The sequence below is a fragment of the Glandiceps talaboti genome, chromosome 11 (genome assembly GCF_964340395.1).
Source record: "Glandiceps talaboti chromosome 11, keGlaTala1.1, whole genome shotgun sequence".
Lineage (NCBI taxonomy): Eukaryota > Metazoa > Hemichordata > Enteropneusta > Spengelidae > Glandiceps > Glandiceps talaboti.
The window spans coordinates 22,012,121-22,024,068 of record NC_135559.1 but is presented as its reverse complement, the minus strand read 5'-3'; the positions used below and the strand labels follow the sequence as shown (position 1 = coordinate 22,024,068).

The 11,948-nt window shown below is 39.3% G+C and overlaps 1 protein-coding gene across 1 annotated transcript; it reads right to left on the bottom strand.

Moving 5' to 3' along the window:
* Positions 1 to 353: 353 nt before the first annotated feature.
* On the bottom strand, positions 354 to 1,154 carry LOC144442161 (carboxymethylenebutenolidase homolog). Its single transcript, XM_078131429.1, has one exon. The coding sequence runs from the start codon at positions 1,152 to 1,154 to the stop codon at positions 354 to 356; it is 801 nt and encodes a 266-aa protein (XP_077987555.1).
* Between the last annotated feature and the right edge of the window lie 10,794 nt (positions 1,155 to 11,948).

The window sequence follows — 11,948 nt, the reverse complement described above, 5'->3', positions numbered from 1 at the left end:
GAATTCAAAGCCTGACGTCAAAACCAGGGTTGGATTAACTGTCCAATTACTGGTAATGAGTACAAAGTCTGAGTACAATTTGGGTCTCAGCCTGAAGACTTGATAATTTATCATTTATAAACTCTATACAGTCAGTAATCACCGGGTCTACCTTTTTCCATTCGAAAAAACAAATGTTCATACACTGAAAAATTAACCTGTATTCGATTCAACATGTCTATATCTATGAACTCATTATTCCGACGTCATGTAACTTTGAAGTCATTCAGACATGTCTATTCACGTTCACGCAGCTAAATATGAGCAGTTGACAGTTTGTTTGTTGTATTTCAAACAGTGTACACGTCCATTCATTATGTATATTTTTGAAGAAACGTGTACATGTCATCCATGGCTTCTTCTGCAGACTTTTGAACAATTGCATCATTTCGGTCTCCTCTGTGAACAAAGCGATGTCCCATTCCATCAAAGATTTTAATCATTGCCGCTGGTCCGGATAAATGTCCTTCGTCCTCTCTGCTGGAATCGATGAGTCGATTGGCTGTGGAAAGGGCATGTTGTAAGGTTTTGATCCTTTCGATTGGATAGGTTTTGTCTTCACTACCAAAAATCAGCAAAGTTGGGGCTTTCATGGTTAGAACATCTTGAGGTGTAAGTTCCACAGCGTAGAATCCAACAGCTGCTTTGAACATGGCATCCGAATGGCAAGTTTGGAGGACTATTTGTAAACCTCCCCAACAAAATCCTATGATCACTATGCTGTCAATGCCAAGTATATTTTGAATATATTGTGCAGTTGTCTTTGTGTCATTATCAACTCGACCTTGAGGATGACAAGATATCCATGTGCGGTACTTTTCCACGGTTGTGTCGCCGAATTTTTCAGGTGACCACGGTGTGCCATGAAAGAAATCTGGCATGATGGCCAAATAGCCATGGTTTGCCAAGTTGTCAACTACCACTCGATTAGCAGGCAACTCCCAGCCATATATATCGTGATAAACTATGACAGCAACTGTAGGAGGCTTGTCTCCCTGTGGAGTACAAATGTACGCTTTCAGCTCATTGGTGATGTCAATTTCTTCTCCTGTAGTTTGAACGTCTTCACGGTTGTCACCAAGTTCACAAGGTTTGTCACTACCACGAGTTGCCATCACCGGTGGGGTTGGTTTAGATTCGTTTCGACCTTGACCTTGTAATTAATTGCTACCAGGGACCCTAAGAGATCAGAATAAAGGCACTTATAGTTATATGAAGCGGAGCTCGATGTATGTGTGCGTGTGTGAGCACCTCGATCGGTTACACATGAACAGGGGTTATATATGGTAAATAAGGGTCAGGCTATCACGTGATTAGGGGCAGTCAGCGACGGAGACTATTAAAACGAGGATCCACTGACAGCATTCACGTTTTGGAAATTTAACCTCTCCAGATAGATTAAAACTTGCGTAATACAGCTACTCTGCAAATCAAATTTCAGTTCTTGTTTTTCATACAAAAGTATTTATCTGCCATTCGCGTATTCCCGTCTTAAAATTTCTCCAACTTGCAGTTCATATCCATATCCATGTCTCAGACCACAGAGTCTTCAACTTGCAGTTCATATCCATATCCATGTCTCAGACCACAGAGTCTTCAGAATGGCCATTTTCTCTTACTATGTTACATTTACAGGTCACATGACTTTTGAAAATGAAATACACCAAAAAGTTTATTTTGATAATTAAACCTCGTCTTAAATTTGGCGACCTGTAAATGTTAATGACATACTCGTAGCACTAGGCGTAATTCTTGCGCCCTCTGGTGATGAACCTTGGGAAATTTATCAAACCCTGTTAATACTATTCTGCAATTATACTAGTCTCCTATCCTACTTAATTACCACTACTAGGACGACAGTATCGAAGTACTGTGTCACAAATAAAGGTATCACATTATATTTATAGTTTGTTCTATTTTTCTAAAACAAAGATCCGGGTTCAGTTGATTGCCAAGGTGACTATGTTTACTTCTATACCCCACAGCCAGAGCCCAGCGAAGAAGGATGTAAATAGGATGCAGCCGTCGTGAAGATACGAAACCACGTGATCATTACGTCAGTATATGACGTGTCTATAAGGCACGCCAAGAATAATTTTATATATCGCTCTCTCTCTTCTACAGTGCTATGACAAGCAGTGATCGTAGACTCTCTCTCAGTCCTTAGCGCTTTGCATCGCTACGTAAAAGGGCTGTTCTGTATGTACCGATATCTACCTTGTATCGTGTGCCCTCAGCGACCACGCTCGGCTAACCATTCGTTGAAATGTACTGAGATGCTCCGTGTTACCGCGAAGCCCCGGCCCTATCTTCAACTTGAAGATAGGCAAGCTTCTAAAAGTAGACCAGACATGGCTGTTAAAGTTGATAACGTTGGTCAGAATTCACGACGGTGGGGGGGGGGGGGGAGATAAATTTTTTGGTCATAACAATTTTCGCAGCCCCCTACCCCTTCGCGCTATATATTTCAAGCCCCTCCGAAATTAACCTGGCTACAAACATTTTAGTGTGTATTTTACAGCTCCAATTCAGTATGGTACACTATATTAAACTAACAGTGGAAATCAATTTCAGCGTCAATACATAACAATGAGAGATTTCTTGACAAATAGATGTGAGCTTTGCGAAAAGGGTCTCGCACTGAGCTGTAACCTATACTTGGAAATACTTAGTCAGCAGGGTTTTCTCTTTCAGTCTTGATTTTGGGCAGAAACAGCGTCACCATGACAACTAATGGGTAGGGCGAGAGAGGGTGTGTCCACAATAAGCACTTTTTAAGGACCAATAAGAAATCATTTAATGGCATAAAATGTCAAATCATACACACTATCAAACACATAGAGTCAATACATTATTTTACAACTGTACAGCTTTATTACCTACTCTTTAACTTATTCAGATCACATACATTTTGGCAGACACACACATCTGCTCGGCTATTGACTGCCTCACAATAAATGTATGGTAGGTTAATGAAGCGTACAATTTTGCAAACGAGGAAAATGACTGCTCCTTAGGTATAAATGTTCAAAAAAGTCTCCAGATGTGCTGTACTGTAGCTTCTTATGAGTAAATGTGTTTGTGGATGGAGAATCGCTGTTTAAATGAATTCTCTGTTAGCCCAAAGTATAGTTTTGTGATGTTGTTATCTGGTGTGACTTGTGCCCTGTATATTACGTTGGTTGATAGGCAGTTGTTTAAACAGCGATTGTTAAACGGCGATTCTTTTAAACCACAAACACACATAGTGGTGGTTATCATCTACTTACTGTTAACTTACCACAGTGGTGGTTATCAGCTACTTAACTTACTATTGACTTACCATAGTGGTGGTTACCATCTACTTAACTTACTGTTAACTTACCATAGCAGTGGTTATCAGCTACTTAACTTACTGTTAGCTTACCATAGTGGTGATTATCAGCTACTTAACTTACTGTTAGCTTATCATAGTAGTGGTTATCAGCTACTTAACTTACTGTTAGCTTACCATAGTAGTGGTTATCAGCTACTTAACTTACTGTTAGCTTATCATAGTGGTGGTTATCAGCTACTTAACCTACTATAACTTACCATACTGGTAGTTATCAGCTACTTAACTTACTGTTAGCTTATCATAGTAGTGGTTATCAGCTACTTAACTTACTGTTAGCTTATCATAGTAGTGGTTATCAGCAACTTAACTTACTGTTAGCTTATCATAGTGGTGGTTATCAGCAACTTAACCAACTATATCTTACCATACTGGTAGTTATCAGCTACTTAACTTAAATACTGTGACATTTGGATAGTCAGTCTTGTAGGCTTGTTGCCCAGATTCACCAATGGGTACCCTCTCCTTCCGCCCACCTCAGCAGGGGAAGAGACAGGCAGTTTAATACACTCTTGCACAGTCCTAGGGGGAACGTCTTTGTGGTAGGTGTTCGAGACCACAGCATCGTCGTAAACCACATCATCTTTTGCGACACCGTCTTTGCAGTATCGCGAAAGAAATATCAGCTGGAGTTTTCGAGAATGAGGTATTGTGTGTTGACACTGTACACATTTGAACATGGTGTGTTTCCCCTCATACCTCCATGATTTAAATAACCAACTCTGACCAAAGTACTGAATATACAGTTTCGTAATTCACAAATATCTTTCTCTAATGGAAACCTTGATTATGATCTCATTTATCATGGTATTTTCCAGGTACAGCTGAAAATCAACTCGATGAACAAACTAACTACAACGAAAGATTTGCATGGGCGCCATCTTGGAGCCAAGGCAGAAACTTCTTTTCACCATTCGGTAAGATTCCTATAAATTCTGGAAATCGTGAGCTTTTTCTGAAGTCCTTTCCTCACCACTTCTCTTTCGTTGAATGAGCCGTGCTGCATCAAGAAATATAACTGTGTGTACGATGTTTGAGGGCCACACAGTATTCTATCCTGAATATCAAAGTTATGCGATTTCCTAATCACGTCTATCTCTTTCATTTTATTCCAGCCGGTCAAATCAATCGAGAGTTTCGTGACGCTCTATACCGTGGTCTTCCCTACCCAATATTGTGGATAGCCGAGCTCTTCACGATCGATGCCAAGAATGTACGATCGAATGTTTGGATACTACGCATTCATTATGATGTGGTGAGGACTAGTTAACATATGCGTCAACAATAACTTTGATTTCCTGAATTTGAGAGGAAATGACCCAGTTTTTAACTTATTATCAATAAATATATTTAGCATAGTGCAGTAGCCATGAATATTTTAATGGTATAACCTGAGTTTATACATTAACATTGAACCAAAAAGTAGTAGAGCGGCGAAACTTTTCTTATAGAAGGCAAATATCAAAGGTGTTCTAAAAAACATTATTACATGTAACATGGAAAATTCTTTAGTTCTTGATAAGGCCTAGAATTAAAAAACAATTGTGTAGTTCCGATTACACTCAATTTTAGAATAGGTGGGGTAGGTAGATTTTTTATTTTATTTATCATATATTTTTTTCATGTGTGAGTGTCTAGTTCAGGTTTTCCATTGTTTTCCAAATGATCTCTGTGTTGTTTATTTCTTCCTATCAGATGTACAGCCATTACAGATTGGAAGAACAGTTTTATATTGTCTTTTTCAGTCGATGTCAGTTTCCGGATCCACTATTTCTTGAGAGACTTCACAATTTTCGCGGTTTACTTTTTTTTCTTGAATATGTAAAACAAAAGTTTGGGATCGGCAGTGAAAAAAATAAGTGGGATCGGGTAACCGGAACCAAACAACTTTTTGTATTTGGCCTGAGTGAATTGATAGTGTTTTCCCAAACTTGCACTGCTGTGGTTGCAGTGGGAAGCAACCAATTCAATGCATTTTAAAATTGTGAATGTGGTGGCAGCGGTGGGATCGGCTCATTGACATAGATTCAGGGACTTGTGTACCTAGTACCTTTTCAAGTCTGACACATTTTAATGCTTTCAAAAATATTTGAACTATATCTTAGAAAAAGAACATTTTATTGAGGGAGAGCAATTGGAATTGGGGAGGATAACATATCACGAATCAGACCAAACTTGATCTCATCACGACCCTCTCTCTCTTTGTAGTTACTGAACGCTCCCTTATTCCTATACGTCAGACTTAGTGTAGAGTACCATTATACTGTTTCTTTATCATATATTTGATATATCCAAGAATGAACAGACGTGAGCGATGACAGTATGTAGCGTCGATTGTGTACTTTTCATTCCACCTTGATTCACCTATCATCAATGTTGAATTTGAATTTGGATACTTTTCAATTTGTTTGCAGTATAGGCTAAAGCGTAAATTAATTTTCTTAAAGTGGGCCAATTCGTCTTTCAAATCACGGTCTCGAGCTATTCGTTTTTGTAGTTCTTTCTTAAAATGGTCGTAGAGGGCGATGTCAGCTTGACCAAAGAGTCCGTAAAGAGGCCGAGCGTCATCATTTATCGGATATCGGTATATCCCGATGTTAGCCGTAACATACAAAATATCAATCATATCCCAACAAAGAGTTCGTTTCAATAATACTAGTGATTCATCAAAATACTCCAAGATCATAACGAGATCAAAGTCTTGCTGGATTGCGTAAATAAATTCGATAATCGCTGACATATTGTCGTACTGCGAGGGAGGAAATCCAAGGTCAAAAGACATAAAATTTCTCACGAACGGGTACGAAGACTTATAATCCCCTCGATAGTAATCCCCGGGTTTTTTGAGAAATGTCTCAACTGGTACCTTGTCATTGGAAATATTAAGAAACAATTCAAATTTGAAGTAGTTAAATGAGGATTTGAATTGTTTCCATGGTTCTCGTAAAATTGTCACATACTTCGTATCTTTGGGCATCAAATTGCTCATCAGTGTTTTATTGTACACTGTATGTAGACACAGAATATTGAAGGTTTTGTTGTTTGATGGCAGGTAATCATTCTCTCGTAAAGTATTAGGCCATCCTAAAAGACCAAATTCATGTGTTGGTAAAACGATAGACAAGTTATTGAAGTCTCCATGTCGGAGAAATACCATAGAAATGGTATCACTTCCCGTTTTATGTGTCTTCAAGAATACAACATTTCTCTGTTTGGAACAGGTAGATACATTTGTGTTCCTCAATATGGCGGAGTGTTCTATCTCTGACTCAAGGTGATCCTTTAAAACAGAGTGGCTGCTTCTATTCTCCACATACCTGTAATTGTAGAATATTAAACTGATATTGTAATAGTTTACCACTTATTAAATGTTTGAATAACAAAATCGAATACTTCTACTGCCTAATCTCAGACAAAATGAAGTGAGTAGGAATTGCAACCCCCCCCCCGTTTACTCACAATCAGTTCTGATCCGAAACCCAATATTGTGTTTAAGCTACTTGACCTCAAAGACGGTAAATGAATTATTTAGAAATGTACATAATGAAAAGCCGCAGCAATCAAGTCGAATATATCCCTGCGATTATCCCTGCCGATGCCTGTCTGTTTGTTTATCTATCCTCATCTATCTATCTATCTATCTATCTATCTATCTATCTATCTATCTATCTATCTATCTATCTATCTATCTATCTATCTATCTATCTATCTGTCTGTCTGTCTGTCTGTCTGTCTGTCTGTCTGTCTGTCTGTCTGTCTGTCTGTCTGTCTGTCTGTCTGTCTGTCTGTCTGTCTGTCTGTCTGTCTGTCTGTCCGTCCGTCCGTCCGTCCGTCCGTCCGTCCGTCCGTCCGTCCGTCCGTCCGTCCGTCCGTCCGTCTGTCTATCTCTTTTTCTGTACATACTATACATATATACATACACACAGATATATATATATATATATATATATATATATATATATATATATATATATATATATATATATATATATATATATATATATATGATAACATGTCAAGTTATCATATCAAATGATACATACCTCCCTATATTTGAATTCCCATGTTTTCCTCCAGTTCTAACTGTCAGTTCCTTAGTAAGGAACCCTTTACTGCCATTTATAACATTCTGTTCACTTTTACTTTGTGTACGTGTTAACCCTCCGATGCGATGTAAGTTTGCCAGGAAACAAGACGTATCATCTGATTTGGATTGCCCATATGGATGTGATCGAAACATTAATAATAATGTTATCACGACACTCAAAATAAACATGATGAACAAACCTCTCTCCAACAGTCTTCGCATGGCTACCAAATGTCCAGAAGCAAAATTATGGCTATACTGTAATGCACACTGTTCCCAAAATAAAATGTAATACCGGACAGTCCCTTTAGTTCACCAGACAGAAAACACCGGTGTCCTCTCACTCACGGTTACATATCGAATAACTCAAAATATCATGTATTAATATAAATGTCCCATCACAGTACCCAATTGTCTGTAAGTTATGTGATGTGAAGGCATGCTAGGAATGTGATGGCGTGGCATGGTAGTCTGTTTTGAAAGACCTTATGTGAGACAGATGCGTAACTATTCACTTCTCACGACGACCTTCATTGATATCAAAAATGTAAAACTCGCTACATTGTTGATGCACTTGTAAAATATTAAGATAGTGATCACAGTCTTAAACATAGAAAATTGTTAATTACTTACTGTGTCTGCCAATATTTGACAACATATCCACATCATGAACGAACTGACGTCAGTATCGTCAATGGTGTATCACAACTAGAACTCTACATCGGACTGACATCACTGTGACGTCACTGCGACGTGTCAGGTTTAACTTAAAAACAATACCTTGACTCAGCAGGGGAGTGTTCACTTTGATTTCCTTGGGGTGAGATCTTCAGGGCGGGTCAGGAATACTCCATATAAAAATGTTATACAGCCGTAACATAGCAGAGGATGATTAGTAACCCTTCCATCTCTTAATATAACTTGGTCTAGATCATATAAAACGTCACTTGTATGAATGTCTCAGCCTGGGTCAACTTTAAGTCGTGTAGCACAACATACTGTTGGCTTGTACAACTTTGTTTAATGAATGACTAAGTTTCTGCCTTCATAACTTGTGTAATGAATGACTAAGTTTCTGCCTTCATAACTTTTACTTTGCAACGGAAATTGAGATTTTTTTGTACAAAGACGATTACAATAGGTATTGACTGTGTCTTACTCCGTGATATTCGTTTAGAACATTTATTACACAATATGATAGGTATTGACTGAGAAAAAAACATACCACAGTTTAGACACGACCATGCCAGGAATGAACTGTTTTTCCGCGCTGTACTTCCATAACAATCGAAAATACAGTGACCCCTCCCCCTACAGCCCCCACACAATTTCCAAAACAGGAAGACCCTTTTCTTCCATTTCAAAACAGGGTGACCCCCCCCCCCCTCAAAAAAAAAAAAAAAAAAAAAAAACCAAGAAAAAACCAGAAAAAAAACCCGTCCCTAAATTGTCTGTTTATATACCAGACCGTTGTTGTATATTTGTAAGTAAAATCCCATCTTACGGTACACGTCCTCGGTACTTAGAATGTCCACTAAGGTCAAAGGCCAACGCACAGAGAAAGATGAAACCAGTAAACATGACTGACCTCATAACCTATAGAATCCTTAGTGTAGTCATAAATAAATAGTAACGTACTGTGTGTCCATGAATGGCCTCCATGTGAAATGTATAGTGATGAGATAGACACTCGTCTCTCGCCAGAACTGGGCGTTTTTTTAATGAAGTCCTTGAACCATTGCCAATTTAATTGTTTCTATTGCCGTTGGGGTTTGTCATACAGATTTCTGTCCTGCTAAAGTACCGATTTCTGTCCTGCTAAAGTACCGATGCCAGTCCTGCTAAAGTACCGATTTCTGTCCAGCTAAAGTATCGATGCCAGTCCTGCTAAAGTACCGATGTCATTCCCGCTAAAGTACCGATTTCTGTCCTGCTAAAGTATCGATGCCAGTTCTGCTAAGGTATCGATGCCAGTCCTGCTAAAGTACCGATGTCAGTCCTGCTAAAGTACCGATGTCAGTCCTGCTAAAGTATCGATGTCAGTCCTGCTAAAGTATCGATGCCAGTCCTGCTAAAGTATCGATGTCAGTCCTGCTAAAGTATCGATGTCAGTCCTGCTAAAGTATCGATGTCAGTCCTGCTAAAGTATCGATGTCAGTCCTGCTAAAGTACCGATGTCAGTCCTGCTAAAGTATCGATGTCAGTCCTGCTAAAGTATCGATGTCAGTCCTGCTAAAGTACCGATGTCAGTCCTGCTAAAGTACCGATGTCAGTCCTGCTAAAGTACCGATGTCAGTCCTGCTAAAGTACCGATGTCAGTCCTGCTAAAGTACCGATGTCAGTCCTGCTAAAGTACCGATGTCAGTCCTGCTAATGTATCGATGTCAGTCCTGCTAAAGTACCGATGTCAGTCCTGCTAAAGTACCGATGTCAGTCCTGCTAAAGTACCGATGTAAGTCCTGCTAAAGTACCGATGTCAGTCCTGCTAAAGTATCGATGTCAGTCCTGCTAAAGTACCGATGTCAGTCCTGCTAATGTATCGATGTCAGTCCTGCTAAAGTACCGATGTCAGTCCTGCTAAAGTACCGATGTCAGTCCTGCTAAAGTGCCGATGTCAGTCCTGCTAAAGTATCGATGTCAGTCCTGCTAAAGTACCGATGTCAGTCCTGCTAAAGTACCGATGTCAGTCCTGCTAAAGTATCGATGTCAGTCCTGCTAAAGTACCGATGCCAGTCCTGCTAAAGTACCGATTTCAGTCCTTGTACTAGTTGTAGCATACAAATAACATGTCGTTTGCAGTTAAGTTTTAGAGATATCGCTGTTCTTTTATTGTGTTTTAACTGTTTCTAGTTTTTCAGTTAGTGTTGTTCACACACTAACTGGAGACATTTTGAAAAAAGTTGCAAGTATGGCTCTACAGTGATCAATTCAAATACTAGGCCTAGGTGACTCAAAGACTTTAAGAAACGAAATAAAATCGCAAAAAACTAGCAAACATGCTAACCCTATTGCAGAAAACCCAAGGCACACCACTAGCAGATGAACATTTATTTCATGTCAAACCATTGGTAAATGTTGGCTCTCAAACGGATAAATATTAGCAGGAGGTGATGTGCGTGCGTGCGTGCGTGCGTGTGTCTGTGTCTGTCTGTCTGTCTGTGTTTATATCTGTGTTTGTGTCTGTGTCTGCGTCTGTGTCTGTCTGTTGGCCTGACTGCCCGTGTGTGTGTGTGTGTGTGTGTGTGTGTGTGTGTGTGTGTGTGTGTGTGTGTGTGTGTGTGTGTGTGCATGTGTACGTATATGTATATGTGTGTGTTGTATTTCATTTGATGAAAGATGATGGGGTCATTCACATATCTTATATCAGGGAGGGGGTCAGTGAATTTTTTGAGAAGAATATATTTATTTATTTACTTCATTTATCCTCGGTAGTTCCTTAAATAGTACAAGTACTTCTTTCCAAGGAGGCCGAGACAAAAAATAACCAACATATCGCAATCACAAAACTACAACATAATGTGGTACATTAAAATTGAAAAAGTACAACGAAACAAAATATATCGCATACATGCTTATAAAAAAAATATTAAAATTGATTAAAACCTTTAAAGAAATTGTTATGGGAAATCTTAATAGAATCAACGGTCTCACTATCCTTTAAATATGTAGGAATTGATTTGCAGAGAGTTAGTTTATACTTAAAACTCTGAGCCATAAACTTGTATAGGTTTATGAAGTCAGAAGAATATCTTGTTGGATAATTATGGATTATGTTCATCGAAGTAAAATAATCATTTAAATGATTTATAGTGAGACCCTATTGATACCTTTCTTCGGTCTCGAAGAGATAGCCACTCGAGTTGCTTGAACATGTCTTCCCTGTAAGTTCTTTACCCACTCAAAGAATAAATTGTACATGTGGCCGCTCTATTTTTGAGAATGTTGTAGTTCGTCAGCATGTGTTTGTTCTACATTATCAATCAAAATATCACAATAATCAAGCAAAGGGAAAGTGATGAATGGATGGGGACACTCTAATTCCTCCCAACCCCCGACCTCTCAACCCCCACCTCTCAACCCACGACCTCCCAACCCCCGACCTCACAACCCCCAACCTCTCAACCCCCGACCTCACAACCCACGACCTCCCAACCCCCGACCTCCCAGCCCCCGACCTCCCAACCCCCAACCTCTCAACCCCCAACCTCTCAACCCCCGACCTCACAACCCCGATCATAAATAATACCAACCTAACGCTTCAATATTGCTTGACCCAATATGAGCAAAATCTGATGTTGTCAATAAGTCTGAATATTTCGATTTTTTTTTGTTCCAAGAGTAAAAGCACTGTCCTCCTAGGGGCGCGCAATTACCAAAACGTCAACATATACATCACAGGTAACCGCTGCTGTTTTGTATCAGTAATGTTGTAATCTTGTTGACTCTGCT